Source organism: Saccopteryx bilineata, chromosome 4 (assembly GCF_036850765.1).
Source record: "Saccopteryx bilineata isolate mSacBil1 chromosome 4, mSacBil1_pri_phased_curated, whole genome shotgun sequence".
NCBI lineage: Eukaryota > Metazoa > Chordata > Mammalia > Chiroptera > Emballonuridae > Saccopteryx > Saccopteryx bilineata.
In genome coordinates this window covers 2,974,918-2,992,720 of record NC_089493.1, presented here as the reverse complement: position 1 = coordinate 2,992,720, position 17,803 = coordinate 2,974,918, and the positions used below count along the sequence as shown (strand labels likewise).

The 17,803-nt window shown below is 58.0% G+C and overlaps 2 protein-coding genes across 13 annotated transcripts in view; one reads left to right on the top strand and one right to left on the bottom strand.

The window, feature by feature from the left end:
- The window catches only part of KLC1 (kinesin light chain 1), a 60,431-nt gene extending 55,437 nt beyond the window's left edge, over window positions 1–4,994 (top strand). For all 6 annotated transcript variants that reach the window (XR_010731189.1, XR_010731188.1, XM_066274973.1 and 3 more), the window contains 2 exons: window positions 4,342–4,408; window positions 4,623–4,994. Coding sequence is in view for 4 of the 6 variants with exons in the window: in XM_066274965.1 (XP_066131062.1) it covers window positions 4,342–4,408; window positions 4,623–4,625 (70 nt within the window). In the remaining 2 variants the exon portion in view is untranslated. The remainder of the gene's footprint in view (window positions 1–4,341; window positions 4,409–4,622) is intronic.
- XRCC3 (X-ray repair cross complementing 3) lies at window positions 2,029–17,572 on the bottom strand. Of its 7 annotated transcripts, none has more exons than XM_066274975.1 (9): window positions 17,519–17,572; window positions 13,541–13,611; window positions 13,076–13,353; window positions 10,444–10,581; window positions 9,923–10,135; window positions 5,408–5,562; window positions 3,597–3,809; window positions 3,476–3,522; window positions 2,029–3,380 (listed from the first exon to the last, which is right to left on the bottom strand). In XM_066274975.1, exons 3-9 carry the CDS (start codon window positions 13,128–13,130, stop codon window positions 3,155–3,157), a joined length of 1,047 nt encoding a protein of 348 aa, XP_066131072.1. In that variant the 5' UTR covers window positions 13,131–13,353; window positions 13,541–13,611; window positions 17,519–17,572; the 3' UTR covers window positions 2,029–3,154. The 7 variants fall into 7 exon arrangements, with proteins under 7 accessions (XP_066131072.1, XP_066131074.1, XP_066131075.1 ...); XM_066274977.1 differs by having other exon boundaries at window positions 13,503–13,611; window positions 17,519–17,560; XM_066274978.1 differs by having other exon boundaries at window positions 13,076–13,306; window positions 17,519–17,560.
- Between the last annotated feature and the right edge of the window lie 231 nt (window positions 17,573–17,803).

The following is a 17,803-nucleotide window of genomic DNA, read 5'->3' as shown; positions in this document are numbered from 1 at the left end:
CCGGCCAGGGGTAGAGGGTCATTCCCCAGACCTGAGGGTCTGCGTCAGCAAGCATCTGGTGAAAAGGTGTTGATGCAAGGACAGTGGTGTCACAGCCAAGGCCCTGGCTTCTGTTCATTCCCAGCTACCTTTTCCACACGAATAGCCCTGGGTTGGGGCTCATTGGTGGCTGACTGGTGGGGCTCAGGGGATGGCTTTTGGGGGTTGTTCACTGAGGTACCCTGGGCTCCATGTGTCACTCAGCCTCAGCGTGAAATTGGGGCTGGAAGCAGTAGCTCCTGGGTTTGGTCACAGTGAGTCTGGACTTGAAACTTCCTTTCCAGGTTTCATATAATTTAACAGTCGTCCCTCGTGACGTAGCTTGCATGTTGGTGACAGTGCACTTTGTTCCCTTGGTTTCCAGCCTCTAGTTTGCGGGCCACCTCTGCTGCCCACAGTGACCAGCCACTGCAGCCCACTTCTGCTGGCTGTGCTGCTCTTGGGACTCCTGACATCTAAATATTTAGGTTTTGCAGGTTGTGATGGATCAGTACTTTCTAAGTTAAAAATCCCATGGGTTATGAGAAACCACTGGCGAGCAGAGGTGAGTCCCTGTGCTGTGTCCCACTGTAATCAGGAGGGACCAGGGGCTGTCCCCTTGCCCCTGGAATTGACTCCTCCATGGCCACAGAGCTGACACAGCACCTCAGAAACCTAGTTTCCCTTGCTGCCCGTTGCCTCACAGCAGGCTCCGAACGGCATGGAACTTGAGTTGCTGGCAGCCCCATCTGTGTCGGACCCTTCACGGAGCCGGACCTGACGCCAGGCCGGTGGCCTGGTCCTCTCAGGTTGTGGGAACGAGAGAGGTCAGAGGAACTGAAGCCAGTTGACCTTATCCCGAAACAGAGGGCGGGGTGTAACCTCCTTCAGGTCTGGCTATCTGCATTTTCACTTGCTCGAAGACAAGCAGTCAGCCCTGCTCAGTGTTTTCCTTCACTGGTGGGGGATCCTGTGGGTGCCAGCCCTTGCTTCTACAATAGTTCCTGCCAGTTCATCCCCAGAGGGGACAGCCCGAAGTGGAGAGCTGTGCAGTGTCTGTGGGACCCACCATGTGATTCTGAACAGTAGAGTCTGAGGGTGGAGATTGTGGGGAATGGGTCTTCAGACTCTTCCGGCCCCTCCCCAGGGCTGAGGACCAGCCCCACTGGGAGCTCTTCACAACGTGGGAAGGATTTAGATGGAGCTTTTCTGCAATTAAAAAGCTGTTGGGCCTGACCAGGCAGTGGCGCAGTGGATAGAGCATCGGACTGGGATGAGGAGGACCCAGGTTCGAGACCCCGAGGTCGCCAGCTTGAGTGTGGGCTCATCTGGTTCGAGCAAAAGCTCACCAGCTTGGACCCAAGGTCGCTGGCTTGAGCAAGGGGTCACTCGGTCTGCTGAAGGCCCACGGTCAAGGCACATATGAGAAAGCAATTATTGAACTAAGGTCTTGCAGCAAAAAACCGATGATTGATGCTTCCCATCTCTCTCCGTTCCTCTCTTTCCCTGTCTATCCCTCTCTGTCCCTGTAAAAAAACAAATCAAAACTGTGGGGAGTATCGTGTAGTTACAGATTCAGCGTCTGTAGTAAAGTAGTAGAAGTATAGCTAAGGACACAGCTTAGAACAGATAATTTCTCCCTGTCATAACTTTATGAGTGTTCTTGGACAGCATGTTGGCATGCCAACCTGGTGGTGTGTTCACTTGGAGTGGGGTCAGCTGGCCTTTGCAGCTGGGTGTCATGTACACACACTGTTTCTAAGGGGTCCCCAACATTACAGGGAGAACGTGGTGTCTACAGTGTGGAACTGACCTTAAGTGGGGTGGGGTGTCCAGTCCGAGGTGGGTGGTGCAGAGGCCCGGGAGGCAGGGCCAGGTGCGCCTGTCAGTGTGCTGGGTGGGCATCCTGGGATGGGTGAAGCCCAGGGTCATCCTTTAAATGTCTGCTCTGTCCTGGAGCGGGAGCTTTTCCCACTCTCATTGTTTGTGTGATTTCAGTAGAAAACCATTTGAAATTGTTTATATTTAATTAAATAAAGTGTCTCACATCCTGTTGTCAAGTCTGGGCACCTGCAGAAAGGCTGTTTGTCAAACTCGAACCCTGAACTTTGTTTTACATCAGCCAGTTTACACCTTTTTAGGGTCACAGATGACTGAAAATGTGAAAGTCACAAGAGTCACAAGTGGGCCATCTTGTCCTAGAAAAGTGTCCAAACAGAGCAGCTGGTTTACAGCCTCAGGGTCAGATGTGCCCAGAGTTGGAGGGTACGGCCAGGTCCCTTGACTGCTTGGAGCCTCCGGTTTTCTGAGCAAGGGTGGCATAGGCCCTGTCCAGGGCTGTGGAGAGCCAGCAGCGGAGCCCCCGTGCTCAGGACTGCCTGGCCAAGAGCAGGTTGCCGGGGGGCGGGGGGCAGCCTGGGCTCTGCCCACACAGGCGGAGGCCCCATCCCCTGGGCTGGGCAGACACCTCCCTGGGTGACTGTTGAGCCTGTGTCCCACACAACCAGAGGATTAGATTCTAGTTTGCACCCAGATGCAGTAGGACCCTGTGCTGACAGGAGGTCCTGTTTCATCTGGATGTAAAGCTCCAGCCACGGTGAGGAGCTGGGTCCATGCGAGTGGTCCTGTCACATCCCGCCAGGCCAGGGCTGATGTTCCGACCACCGAGGCCAGGCTTTGGGGAGGCACTGAGCACATGCTGGGATGCTGCTTTCTTCTTCAGATTAAGTTCTCATGGACCAAGAACGGGTGTTCCCAGCAGATGGGCTCTCCTTTCACAGGCCAGCGCTGGCTGTGGGGCCCTCCACCCAGCAGTGGGTGGTGGCCAAGAGAGGCAAGAGTAACAAAACACCCTCCTCACGCCCCGCCCCTCTGGGATGGGCAGATCGTGCAGGGAGCAACAGCGGTCCCTGCACTGGGGCTGCTGGCCCATCCTGGCCAAGACCTGATGCGGACACAGGCCAGAGCGCTACTCTCTGTGGTGCAGGGGCCAGCACAGCAGGGGGACAGTGTGCTCCTGGCCCCAGGTGGGGGTCTGAGCCAACGTTCAAGGAGATCCTGAGCTAAGCACCCAGGGGTGCTGTGCCAATCTGGCCCCTGTGCTCGTGCACTGGGAGGGTCCTGGAGAGGGGCTTTGTCAGCTCCAGCAGGACTGGGTCCCAGGTGCCCCTCGCACGCCCTCGGCACTGATTGTGTAGTAACAGGATGAGGGAGGCAGGTGGGGGGCAAAGACCACCCTCAGGGTGCGGGTGGGGTGGCCCAGCGGGGCCTCCTCAGGGTGGCACCGGTCGGCCATCAGCCTCACAAGCAGCTGGTTGGACCAGGCGATGCCAAGGGCCGGAGCGAGATGTTCGTCCAGGGCTCTGTGGCAGGGCGGGGGTCAGCATGATGCTCAGAACCTGGCTGGCAGCCCTGCCCCTCCCCCGTGGCCCTGCCCCTCCCCCGCAGCCCTGCGCACCGTGGCGATCTGGGTCCTATGTCCTGCTCCCCTACAGCCTCTGTCACCTGGAAGGTCAGATGAAGGTCAGTGCAGAGTATGGGGCTCTCTGCAGGGAAAGGCGGGCGGGAGGTCGGCCTACCTGGTTGATGCAGAGCACGGGGCTCCGGAAGGCCCTGCTCAGCCTGCGCAGTGCAGCTCCTAGCGTCTGCAGAGCCCGGGCCCTGTGCACCGAGGCGGGCCCGTCAAACTCACAGCGGAACGGGGCTGCCACAGAGTCAATGACCACCAGGCGGGCCAAGCCCCGCGACAGCAGCACAGGCACCTTCGTACGCACACACTCCAGCAGCATGTCCTGGGAGCCAAAGGGGAGGTGGTGTGACTGCCCACATCTTCACCTGCACCTTGTGCCAAGGGTCCCCTTCATGTCCTTCCTGTCTTCCTTCCCAAGTCCCAACCCCTGTGCCCTGTCACGGCTATCACCGTGACCTTCTCCTTAGGTGGCCTCACACCTGGTCTGGACCATCTGGACCTGGCCACATCACCAGCCTAGCTTGTCACCACTGTGGTCACCAGGACCGTACCCTCGTTAGTCGGGCCTGGGGCGGCCCTGAGCCTGGCAGACACGAGACGGAGCAGCAGGGCTGGTGTCAGGGTCTCTCCTTCCCCCAGGCTTGCCTGGGACACAGCACACAGCTAGGGGGGCTGCAGGTGCCCGGAGCCAGCCCTGCATTCTCAGCACCCTTGGTCTGGCAGGGGCCACTTCACCCTGCTGGTGGGCACTTGCGGGCCCTGGTGCCAGGCGGCCGGACACCAGCTGTCCCGTCAGGACTAGCTGTCAGTGGGCTCCTCACGCTGAGTGACGCCATTCTGTGCTTCGTCCCCAGGGCGTCTGCAGGAGAGCCTCTGGAAAATGACGGCAGTGGTAGCTGGCTAGAGGACGCTAACCCCAACGTGAGTCCGCACCGTCACCACAGGCAGTGCTGGGCGTGGGCGGCGGGGCCAGGAGGCCAGGAGGGGACCCGTTCGGAGACTTGTCCCCCCCCAGTCTCAGCAGACGCCAGCGAGAGTGGGGAGGCCTGCTTCCCCTAGAGCTGGTTCCGGAACAAAACCTAGAAATGCCACTGGGTCCTGGCGGCCTGGCTCTGACCACAGCCTTCTCTCGCAGTGAAGCTGCACCCGCCCTGGAGGACCGAGGACCACACTGCTCACACGAGGCCAGAGCCGGCCCTGTGACAACCGGGACAGTCGCCGCGGCTGGAGGGCCCTGGCTGGGAGCCTGCAGCACTAACCCTCTCCCGTGTCCTGGTGTCCCGTACCTGGGCGCACACTGTCACACTAACACCACGCTGCTCAGTGGGATGCAGAGCCACGGCCACACTAGGCCCCTGAGGGACAGCAGGGTGGGCGTAGCCTTGGTTGGGGGCAGCGTTCTGGGGAGACCCTGATCCACTTGGCTGTTCCCCGTTGCTTCCCCGTGCTGTGTGTAATAATGTATTTTATTGTAAATTTTTTTAAAATTAAAAGTTTATACATCTTATTCTTCATGTGAGATTTTTTTTATAACAATTCTTAAAGCAGGGGAGCCCTGCTGCAGGAGAGGCCTGACCTGGCTCGTTTGGGGCCGAGTCCCAGCCCTGTCTCTCCCGAATCCCTCCCACTCAGCACTTGGCCCTCCACCTAATTGTGACCCCGTCACTGCACCTCCGCACGCCCGCCGGCCAGCAGTCTGAGGAGCTCCCCCTGGTCAGGGTCAGGCCGGGCAGTCTCTGCCCCAACTCCTTATGGGTAGGGCTGACAGGAAGTTTATGGGATGCCCAGTTCAGCCTGAATTCCAGGTAGCGAGTCACATTTATCTGAATGTGGGGCACAGGTCCACCAGAATGTCACTGCACTGGTGACTGGGGGCCGCCTTCCCCTCAGACGGGCTGGAGGGACAGGCAGGACACTCACCACATTGGCCACGTGCTCAATGAAGATGTGGTCGCCAAACCTGATCTTCTCAACGATGTCCTCCAGAGCATCTGTCCGCAGGCACAGTTGCTGGGCCATGAGCTGCTGCAGGCGCTTGTCGGGGAATGCATCTTCTGTGCAGATGTACACGGCCCCTGGAAGCCATGGAGCCCTTGAGCACGCGGGAAATTGTCTGCGGCCACCTCCAACCCTTCCAACACTGTCCTGTGGGCCCTGGCAAGAGGCAGGCCGGTGCTGGTCTCCCACTCCAGCCCCTCGCTGACCGGACGCTACCCTGTGGGTCTGCGCCTTGGGCTGTGTTGAGTGAAACCGAGCGTAAAGGTCAAGGCACACAGGCCTTTGGAAATGTCCCCTCTGTAGCGCTGTGGGGCCTGTTTCCCGGATGCCACTTGCATGGCTCCCCCATGATTCGGACGACGCGGATATAACTGTCTTTGCTGCGATGGGAAAAGCCAGTCAACAAATAACAGGCAACGTGACACCAGGAGCCTGGACACCTGGGGACATGCAACAGGGTGGCCGGGGCCCGGTGCTGCCCCAGAGAGTGGACCTGGGGACCAGCAGCTACCAGGGGCCATTGAAAGATGCCCTTTCATTTAGGGCAAGTGGTTTTCAACAAAGGTCTCAGAATAACGCAACACAGGAAGGAATCTTTTCAACACCCGGTGCTGGGACAACTGGATATCCACGTGCAACTGAAGGGAGACCCTTGCCTCAAAGTCACACCACACACAAAACTAAACCGAAACTGTACAACTCTTTGAAGGCAACGTGGTTAAATCATGATTTTGGGCCAGGCCATGGATTCTTAGATATGACAGAAGACAGGAAAAAAAAAAGTAAACTGGACTTCATCAAAATGAAAAAGTTGGTGCTTCCAAAGACAGGATCAAGAAAATGAAAAGACAACCACTAAAAAAAATTCTGCAGCCCTGGCCTGGCAGCTCAGTTGCTTAAGAGTGTTGTCCTAACGCACCAAGGTTGAGGATTCGATCCCCAGTCAGGGCACATACAAGAATCAAGCAATGACTGCATAAATAAATGGAACAACAAATAAGTCTCTCTCTCTCTCAAATCAAGAAGTAAAAATTAAAGAGAAAATACTGCGAAGCATATTTCTTTTTCTTTTTTTTTTTTTTACAGAGACAGTCAAGAGAGAGGGATAGACAGGGACGGAGAGAGATGAGAAGCATCAATCATCAGTTTTTCGTTGCAACACCTTAGTTGTTCATTGATTGCTTTCTCATCTGAGCCTTGACCGTGGGCCTTCAGCAGACCAAGTAACCCCTTGCTGAAGCCAGCAACCTTGGGTCTAAGCTGATGAGCTTTGCTCAAACCAGATGAGCCCACACTCAAGCTGGCGACCTTGGGGTCTTGAACCTGGGTCCTCCGCATCCCAGTCCGACGCTCTATCCACTGCGCCACCGCCTGGTCAGGCCGAAGCATATTTCTGATAAGAGTCTAGTCTCCAGATAACACACAGAACTCTTTTAGCTCAAATGCAGAAAGACAACCCAGATTTTAAAGTGGGAAAAATATGTGAACAATTTCACCAAAGATACACAAATGGCCACAAGCCCATGAAAAGATGCTGAACATAGTCGTTTAGAGAAATTAGAAACCACAGCGAGAGGCCACCTCAGCACAGGGACGGCGGTCATCAGCATGACAGGTAGGTGCCGGCGAAGACACAGGACTCTGGAGCCCTTGATGGGAAGTGCAGTGGTCTTCAGAAGTTACACACGGAGCTGCCAGTGGCCCAGAAGTTCTAGTCCCATGTGTCCACCAGGGGGACCAGACCCACCTCCTATGCCCACAGCAGCACTGGTCACCAAAGCCCAAAGGGCCAAACAACCCAAGTCCACTGGTGAAGAAACGTAAACAAGTGTCACTCAGCCAACAGCCAAGGCGGGTGGACCTCGTGCACACGCTGCTGAGACACAGAAGGCCTCGTGTGTCTGGTCCCATTTATACGAGGTGTCCACACCAGGCACGTCCCCAGGCGGAGCAGGTGGCGGCCGGGGCCAGGGACGCTGCTGTGTGCAGAGCCTTTCTGGGGTGACGCTGTGTCTGGAACCAGACAGTAGAGATGGGGATGCAACCTGGTGAACATACTGAAAAGACTGAGTCGTACATTTTTAAGAGTGAATTTTACATCCCGATGACATAAAACAGGAACAGGCCGGCGACATGGCCTCTGCGTCCCCTCAGCGCACGGTCCCCGGCTCGGCCTGCAGATGGCAGGGACAGCCGGGCGCCCACTCCGTGGCTGTGCGCCTGTCTGTGGTGCATGTCCAACTCTTAATTGGGATCTAATTTTGTGTCCACAGAACATCACAGAGGTAGAGAGGAGGTGCAGGAGAGCATAGGAGCCCCCAGTCTGACTGTGTCAGTCTGTCTGTCTCCTGGACCGTCCTTGGCAGGAGGCGGGGCATTCCCGGGGGAGATGCCCCCCAGTCGGGCCTGCTGAACCCCTCGGGAGGCCAATGGGAGTGGTCCCCCAAGCTCCTTTGCCCTTGAGGCCATGTGCTACTGGAGAGCCATCCCCCCCCCAGGTGGCTTCAGGAGCTGGCGGGCAGGTGGCCCGGAAGGAGGCCCCGAGGAGGGCTCCCCATTTTATTAGGCACAGGAGACTCTGCCACTCTGCAAAATAAGGTCTTTCAAACCTAATTTGGGAAAGTCATTGTCTCGGGGAAACCCAACATTTAGTGTGGTTCCAGCAGCCACCCAGCTGTGTCTATTTTTCCCTCTGCCACTGTCCTGGTCTGCGTCTCTCTGCTCTTCGAGGGCTGCACCTCTGGAGACGGACAGCGGTCAGCCCGATGATGGCCTGCCTACCTCCGAGCTGCTGGCTCTCGTCCTTGGGTCCCCTGGGTTTCCCTGGGACCTCACCGTCACCAGGAGCCCGGCTCTGCGTGCTGGGCATCCTGGCCGCCATGGCAGCTCCCAGAGGGGCAGGGCCAGATGGGAGCACGGGCCTCAGACCCAGGGGATGCCACCACCTGCAGGGCCCCTGGGAATCCCTGAGGTGACTCAGCTGTGATAGTGGTGGGGGTGGACACGGCGGCCCCTCCACGTGGCAGGGCCAGGGCACATCAGGCTGAGGTTGAGACGTGGACAGTGGGCGCACACTGGGCCTGCCGTGTCCTGGGTGACAGGGGCGGGCAGCCCTGAAGACCTGCCTTGTGGTCTGTTACCATCCCCCACGGGAGTCAGAAAGCTCTGAGTGCAGACGCAGAGCTGGTCCCAGCGTGGACAGATGTCAACAGGTCCCTGCCCAGGTGACTGTTCCAGGAAAAAGCAGATCCCAAAGCCCCCACTGGGCTGTAACGTCTGGGGTCATTGTGGAGCTAAGGTGACCAGGCTCAGGAGATACAGGACTGTGATGTGACAGCGGCCCCCAGTCAGCCTGGCTGTCCCACCCAGAAGACGCACGGGGCAGGGGCTCGGTGTGAGGCCCAGGAGAGTGCGGGCCCGGCCCAGGCAGCACCGCTACCATCTCTAAGCAGCTCAAGTCTCATCTTAGGGCAGCGCTTTTGTGGGGTGAGCCATCAACTCTCGAGGCCAAGCCCACCCACCCAGGCACCACATGCTCCGGGGCAGTGCTGCTGAGGGGCTGGGCACCACCCTGGGCCTTCCTGGGCTGCACCCGTGGTCAGGAGGCCCTGCACTACACCCACGTGGCAGTGCGCCCGGCAGGCTGGATCCTGGGAGGCACAGACCCTGCTCCACAGAGCTCACGGTGACCACAGGGAAACACATGGGGTTACAAAGCAAGCTCTGGCCAGAGGCCCCACCAGGGTCCCAGTGATGACGGGGACTTGTGAAGGACCAGCAGGCCTGACACATGGTGAGAAGGCGGCCTGGCCTCAGAGGCGGGTCCAGGTCTCCACCCCATGGCCCTGGGCAGATGCTGGCCCTGAGGTGTAGGGTCAGCGATGGGCTCACAGGTGTGGGCTGCGTTGTGTCCATGCAGGACCTCAAGGCAATGTGGGGCCCACGGGTTTTCAGTAAACCGAGGAGTTCCTCTCGGGACTTTACATGCCACACACAGCCTGAGTTCCTAACGCTTGGGACGCAGCATGCAGCCCTGAAAACTCCCTCCCTACACACACACACCCCCACACACCCACACCAGGCAGGAGAGGCCGGAGCCGCTTCTCAGTGGGGAAGGAAGTGGACAACCACTTGCCCTGCGCTTCTGGCTCTGGCCAAACAGCTGGCAGGCTGGCGGTGAGCGACCCCTGTGCAAGTAAGCTGAGGGCCAGCCACAGCTGAGGGGACTCTGCCTGCCAGCGACCTCTGGGGGCCCACGTGGGGCGGGGGCTGCTCACTCTCCCCAGGGAGGGCTTGCAGAGCCCCGTGAAGAGAAAGATGCCGACCACAGGAGCCAGCCCTTGGTCCCAACCTTGATGGGCAACGGCCAAAAGCAGAGCGGGGACCCTGAGAGCCAACTGGATACCCCACCCTCTGCCGAAAGGGACGGCCACTCACCAGCCTCTAGGCCTCCGAGCCGCCGTGGGAACTGCACGGCCAGGCAGAGCTGCAGCGCCAGCTGGGTCTTCCCCGCCGAGCTGCGGCCGGCCAGCTCGGTGATGCCGTCCAGGGGCAGGCCGCCGCGGAGCAGTGCGTCCAGCACGGGGCAGCCCAGGCTCAGGCGCTGGTGCTGCTCGGGGAAGCGCTCCTTCTGCAGGTGCAGGTCGAGTGCTGGGGGGGCCGCGGTGTCAGGCCCGCGGTGGGCCGGCTGCTGGAGGGCAAGGCGGTGGCCACAGCCAGACCCCCAGGCCGGCCCGGCGGCTATGCACCCGGCTTCCTGCGCCCCTTGGCCCTGACCCCTCTCTGGCCCAAGGACCAACTCATGCGCAGGGGTCCCTTGGCCCTGTGCCACCACCATGCCCCACAGCCACGCCTCGGGGGAGTCTGTGCCCACGGTCCCCAGCCTGGAGCTGAGTGGTGACAGGGAGGAGGACCCCAGAAGGCCCCGGGGCCCGGGCGGCGCACAGCACACCGCTGACCTGTGCAGACGCTGCTTCCCCGCAGGTGTGAGGAGACCGCCCTCAGCACGAGCTGCACGTCGGGGGCGGACAGGCCAGTCAGTCTCTGCAAGTCTGGGCCGGAAAAGTGTAAAACCTCCTGCACGGACTTCAGTTTGGCTGAAATTGTACAGAAGAGGACAGGACAGGATGGTGACGGAAGATAATATGGTGGTGACGAGAGCACCATCTCCAATTCTGGGGACCAGGCGAGCAAGCCAGCTCCAGCTGCTCCCCAAGCCACGGGCGCCCCTGGACAGCGCGATGACCGCCGGGCACGGGGGAGGCCACCCCTCAGCTGCAGCAGTGAAGCCGAGGGCGCGGGGGGTCCTCTCCCAGGTGCCAAGAGCCATGGCTGTGACCCGGGTCCTGCCAGGAAACCTTTCTCAAGAAAGACCCACACCTGGGGCTGGGCCTGGGGATCGCCCCTGCCGGTGGGGGGCAGAGGGCAGAGAGGTGGCAGATGGCTCACGGGCAGTCGCGGTGTCGGGCGGGACAGAGACAGAGACAGCGTGTCTGAGGGTCTGCTCATTGGGAGTAGAGCGAATAATTTTGGGCTTGGGTAAACACGCTGCTTTCAAACTAAGAGAAAAGCTGAGAAATATGCTAAAGTTATATCCAGCCAATCAGAAGAATGCAAAAACACAAAACAATAACAAAATAGAAACAGGACAAATAACTCGGCATAAGGGAGAGTTAATCCCAGGAATTACCTCAGTTACACATGCCCTGAATGCTCCAGTTAAAAAACAATAGAAGCCCTGGCCGGTTGGCTCAGTGGTAGAGCGTCGGCCTGGCGTGCAGAGGTCCCGGGTTCGATTCCCGGCCAGGGCACACAGGAGAGGCGCCCATCTGCTTCTCCACTCCTCCCCCTCTCCTTCCTCTCTGCCTCTCTCTTCCCCTCCCGCAGCCAAGGTTCCATTGCAGCAAAAGATGGCCCGGGTGCTGGGGATGGCTCCTTGGCCTTTGCCCCAGGCCCTCGAGTGGCTCTGGTCGCAAGAGTGACGCCCCAGATGGACAGAGCATCGCCCCTTGGTGGGCGTGCTGAGTGGATCCCGGTCGGGCGCATGCGGGAGTCTGTCTGACTGCCTCCCCGTTTCCAGCTTCAGAAAAATACAAAACAAACAAACAAAAAAACCCAATAGAGCCTGATCAGGCGGTGGCGCAGTGGATAGAGCGTTGGACTGGGATGCGGAGGACCCAGGTTTGAGACACCAAGGTCACCAGCTTGAGCGCGGGCTCATCTGGTTTGAGCAAAAGCCCACCAGCTTGAACCCACGGTCACTGTCTTGAGCAAGGGGCCACTTGGTCTGCTGATGGCCTGTGGTCAAGGCACATATGAGAAAGCAATCAATGAACAACTAAGGTGTCACAACGAAAAACTGATGATTGATGCTTCTCTCTCCGTTCCTATCTGTCCCTATCTATCCCTCTCTCTGACTCTCACTCTGTCTCTGTAAAAAACAAAACAAAACAAAAAAAAACAATCGGGCCTTGGCCGAGTGACTCAGTGGGTAGAGCGTCCTAGTGTGCTGAAGTCACGGGTCCAATTCCCAGTAGAAGCAACCAATGCATGCACAACTCTCTCTGTCTCCACCCCCTTCCTCTCTTTCAAATCAATGTAAAAAAGAAAAACCCAAATACGGTCAGGCTGGATGAAAGAAAGGAGAAACAAAAGTGACGCACAGTCCCGGCTGGAGGAGCAGGACCTAGCCCCGTGCTGCGACCAGCCCAGGAGAGCTCGGGCTCCTGGTCGTCCCGTGTCCTCGCGGGAGTGTCTCTGACAAATCCCCCGGGAGCCGGAGGTGAAAGGGGGTCCCAGGACGCCAGCCAGGCACCGGGCTGGGGTGCACACCCAGGAGACACAGGCGGGCGAGCGGTCCCACCCTCTGAGCATTGAGGAAGGAGCCATGGGTGCCCGACAGGCCGGCAGGAAACCGGAGACGGTCGTTCAGTGGGAAGTACACAGAAAACGCCGTGTGTGAACGAGGAGGGGACAACTAACCCTGGGGGGAAACCGAAGATGGTGCCAGAAAGGGACAGTCACCCTCCCACCCCCAAGCTCCATGACGGCCAGCAGGTCCCCATCCACAACCTGGACAGCTGGCATGGCCCAGATGTGTTCCAGCTGCGGGCAGTGGGGGCACCAGCCAGCCCCACCCCGAGGAAGCCTGAGTCACCGGGGCTACTGGTGGGGAGTAGCTGCACCTCACTTTCTCCACAACCTCCGTGTATTACTTTGATGAAAACAGAATTAACTTTTAAAATGTGCTTTCAGTCAAACACACACACAACAGAAAAGGCCGCCCGCCTGTGGTCCAGGGTGGGCAGTGGTCTGGTCTGGAGGGGCCAGCCTGGACCGGGAGCGGTGGGGAGGGCTGAGGGGCAGAGGGGCAGGGGGGCGGGGGGGCCGACAGGCGCCGCTGTGCCTGTTTCACCACCAGTGTGCCTCCAGGGTGGGCGAGAGAGGGTTACAGTTGCAATACAAGTAAATGACAACAACGAGTAAGTCACAGCACAAGGACAAACTGTCTCCCGGACCCGTCACTGCAGGCCCCTCTGCCCGCCCCTGCGTGCACATCCACACACTTTACATACATATCAGTTAGTATACCTTTCTTCATTGCAGCCATAATTCTGGGATTCAGGTCCAGCTGACCCAAGTCCATTTTTTCAGCGGGCTGACCAGAAAGATGAGCGATGTCCCAGGGACACAAATTCTGATGCACTTGCTGTCAACTCAGACCTCCTGGGAGGTGAGCGTCGTGGTGACGGTAGCCAGGTATGCCGTCTGGTGTCCCCTCTGCGATGGGTCACCGTCAGCCCACAGGCTGGAGACGTCACTCTGCAGGGACATCAGTGGGGCGAGGCACAGACCAGCCCAGAACCGCCCTTGGTAACAGAAGCGTGGGGCTCAGTGCGCACACTGGCGTGTGGGGAGGACCCCCAGCCCGCGTCCACTCCGTCCCCACAGCACAGGGCTGTCCCATCCCACCGCTGCCCAGAGCTTCAGAAAGGAGCTCCTGCCCTGCCCGACCCACCTCCCGGGCGAGAACCGCGTCTGCAGGTCCACACGCACCAGGCTCATTCCAGTGGAGTGTTGTTTGCCTCTTCCACTTTCATTTCTCTTAGATGTGTCTGCAGGGGAATCTGGGAAAAGCAGGAAAAGTGAGTTTGGGGTCTTGCAGGACGGTGGGGGGCAGGAACTTCTGTGACCACCATGCCGTCTCCAGGGAGAACAATGGAGCCTGTGTCCCCGGCCTGGCTGTTGCCCGGCCAGCATGTGGGTGGCCTCCTCCCAGCCTCGCCAGGGCCGGAGCACTAGATGCTGGGGACAGGAGCCCAGCCCACTGGCTGCCGCACACTCCGTCCAGTGCCACCCAGAGGCTCTCCCGCGAGCCACTCTGCCTTCCCGTCGTACCCTCCCAGAACAGGAGGGTGTGTGGAGACGCCAAGGCCAGCAGCCACTCGACCCTGACCCTGACCCTGACCCTAAGCCAGCGTCGTCTACCAGCATGGCCCAGTGCTCCTGCTGACCTGTGAAGACCCTGTACCTCAGCTGAGGGGACGGCTGCACAGTTTAGAATGTGACATCGACTCAGACATTAGGTTGTTTTAGAAGCTTCAAGAACCAGGCCTCGAACCAGGCCTCGCACTTACAGCTTCCTCCTGCCCGCAGCTGCCTCCCAGGGACCAGGCCAATCAGCACAGTTGTGCCCAGCCCCTGAACTCCCACTGTGGGTCAGGGAGACACAGGTCTGGTACTGGGGACCCACAGTGGGAGTTCGGGGGCTGGGCACAACTGTGCTGATTGGCCTGATCCCTGGGAGGCAGCTGCGGGCAGGAGGAAGCCGGTGCCCAGAGGGCTGGTTTCCTGCCCGGGCACAAGGCTGCGGGGCCCCAGCCAGGGGGGCTCGGGCCAGAAGGCTGGTCCTATGTTCTGTCTGGAGCAGGTGACAGGAGGCTCCAGGGCTGGCTGTTCAGGGCAGGGCTGACAATAAACACACCGAGGTCCCCCTGCTCCCTGCCACTGCCACCCCCAGGACTGCAAATTGGAGCTGAGGGTGGCTCCCCTGGGGGGGGGAGCTGCTCACTGCTGGAGGGTGGCAGGGCCAGGGCTGCAGGCCCCGCTGCACAGGGGGAGGTGAAGTGGGAGTTTTTAAAGATTTTAGTGATTTTACAGAGTTAGAAGGGGGGAGCAAGAAGTACCAACTCATAGCTACTTCACTTCAGTTGTTTGTTACTTGCTTGTTGCATGGGCCCTGACCGGGCAGGCCCAGGGTTTCACACCGTGACCTCAGCGTGCCCGGTCAAAGCTGTAGCCACTGCGCCACCACAGGCCAGACACAACGGGTATTTTGATGAGCTCAAAGCTGCCCTGAGGTGTGGAGTCAGATTCCTAAGGACAGAGAGCAAAGGACATGGTGCACCCAGGCCGGATGGCTCGGTTGGTTAGAGCATCATCCTGAAACGCAGAGGTTGGAGGTTTGATCCCCGGTCAGGGCACACAGAAGAGTGAAGCAATGAGTGCAATGGAAGAACAGCAAATCAATGTCTTTCTCTCTTTCTAAAACCAACAAATTAAAAAAAAAAAAAAGAGGACACACTGTGTCCTCACCTAACTTGGCAAGATGACCATCTTCAGAATCACAGAGCCCTGAGGACAAGGACAGGCAGTAAAAAGTGACCCAGCGAGGCACCACCCCCAGTACCACCCCCAGGGCACCAAACCACCTGGACAAAATACCAGTCCTAGCCTTTTCATTCTAGAGAAAGCGTGTGTTCTTCCCTGGACCCGGGCGCAGCGGAGGCCACCTGGGCTGGAGGCAGGCACAGCCAGGGGACTGTCAGGAGGCTCCGGCCTCCGGGAGGGGCCTGAATACAAAACTTGGATTCTAACCAGACACCTGAAGGCTGAGTGACACTGACAGGCACCCGCGGTGGACCAAACGCTAGATGGACAGCCCCAGGAGGGTGCCCTGTCCACCCTGCCCGTGCTCTCCAACCAGAGAGAAGCGTGCGCACAGGAGACCCTGTGGCAGGCTTGGGCAGGCCTTGACCATCCGAGGGATGTGCCACGTAGGGGGACAGTTAACATTACATGCTGCTGAGTGCACGTGACGCAGCTACAGAAAAAGCAATGTCTGCACACTACTGGAAGCAAACATGAGGACCTCTCCCTCAAGGGAGCACGCCTTCCCCTTCCCCTTCGCCCACAGGTGTGCATCTCCTCAACACTAAGGGTCGCTGTGAGACCTGCAATCAGGGGAGCAAGGGGTAGTGGCAGCTCGTCCTGCGCAGACCCCTTGAATCTGTCTTCAAGGTCCCCTTTTCTCTGACTTCTGAGTGAGCCAAAACAACCTAAGTTCTCCCCTGTTACTTCTTCTAGCCTAAACACTTCCTTGTTTCATTGTACCCAGATATAATAAATAGAATCTAAAAAAAAATCCCACAAAAACAACTACCATGACTTCAATTTATACTATCGAGTCTGATAATCAAAACAGCATGGAATTGGCAGATAAACAGACATATAGCCAATGGAACAGAATCAAGAGCCCAGAAATAAAAACACACAGACAAATAATCTTTGACAAAGGAGCCAGAAACACACAACGGAATAAAGAAAGCCTCTTCAATAGCCCTGGCCGGTTGGCTCAGCGGTAGAGAGTCGGCCTAGCGTGCGGAGGACCCGGGTTCGATTCCCGGCCAGGGCACACAGGAGAGGCGCCCATTTGCTTCTCCACCCCTCCGCCGCGCCTTCCTCTCTGTCTCTCTCTTCCCCTCCCGCAGCCAAGGCTCCATTGGAGCAAAGATGGCCCGGGCGCTGAGGATGGCTCTGTGGCCTCTGCCTCAGGCGCTGGAGCGGCTCTGGTAGCAACATGGCGACACCCCGGAGGGGCAGAGCATCGCCCCCTGGTGGGCAGAGCGTCGCCCCTGGTGGGCGTGCCGGGTGGATCCCGGTCGGGCGCATGCGGGAGTCTGTCTGACTGTCTTTCCGTTTCCAGCTTCATAAAAATGCAAAAAAAAAAAAAAAAAAAAGAAAGCCTCTTCAATAAATGATGCTGGGAAAATTGGGAAGCCACAGGCAAAAGAATGAATCTTGATGACAGTCTGTTTCTATGCAAAAAATCTAATTCAAAATAAAAGACCTAAATATCAGATCTATAAACTACATAGAAGAAAACATAGGTACTAAACTTATGGACCTTGGCCGTAGAGAACAACTTACGAACTTGACTCCAAAGGCAATAGCTCTGATAAGGAGTCAATATCCAAAATATATCAAGAACTCACAAAGCTCAGCAACAACCAAGCAAACAACCCAATTAAAAAATGGGGAGAGGACTGAACAGACACTTCTCCTGAGAAGACATACAAATGGCCAACAGGCAGATGAAAAGATGCTCATCTTCACTAGCTATTCAAGAAATGCAAATCAAAACTACAACGAGACACCACCTCACACCTGTTAGATTAGCTATTATCAACAAGACAGGTAATAACAAGTGTTAGGCTGTGGAGAAAGGGAACCCTCATTCACTGGTGGGAATGCAAATTACTACAATCATTCTGGAAGAAAGTATGGTGGTTCCTCAGAAAATTAAGACTGGAACTACCATATGACCAAGCCATCTCTCTACTGGGTCTCTATCCCAAAGAACTAGAAAACACTGGGGGAAAGACACATGCACCCCCATGTTCATCGCAGCATTGTTCACAGTGGCCTAGACATGGAGACAACCCAAGTGCCCCTCGGTAGAGGGCTGGATAAAAGAAGATGTGGTGCATGTATACCAATGGAACACGACTCAGGAACGTCTCCACCCGACACTTCACACGTCCGGCCCGCCTCTGCCCCGCGGCCCCTGGACTGCCATAGGCCAAACTGGCGCTGCGGCCTCCTCCAAAGCCTCCGCCGGTCAGGAGTCTGGCTGCACCGGCCCCAGGTTCCTTCCCACCGCCAGGACTCGCGAAGGCCTGTGCCCCGGTTGTGGCTCTGCCCTCGCCCAGCCTGCGCCCGCAGCCCCCGAACCCGCACCCCAGGAGAGCCCACCTCGCGCGCGATCAACAATTCGCACAGTCTGGCCCCCTCGCAACCTTCTCTTCCAATGAGAGCCAGCCCCCCCCCCCGCGCGCCCGACACGCCAATCAGAGAGAAAGCAGTTCTACGTTACAGTCTCACTGGCCAATCCAAAGTCTCAATAGCCTCAAGAGGGGAGGAGCGTACTCCGGCCGCTCCTCACTGCCGATTGGTGACTGACCGCAGTGTGGAAGGGGAGGTTCCCTCGCGCAGATTGGAGAATGCGGCGGTGGGGCGGATCCCGGACGCTGACTGGTC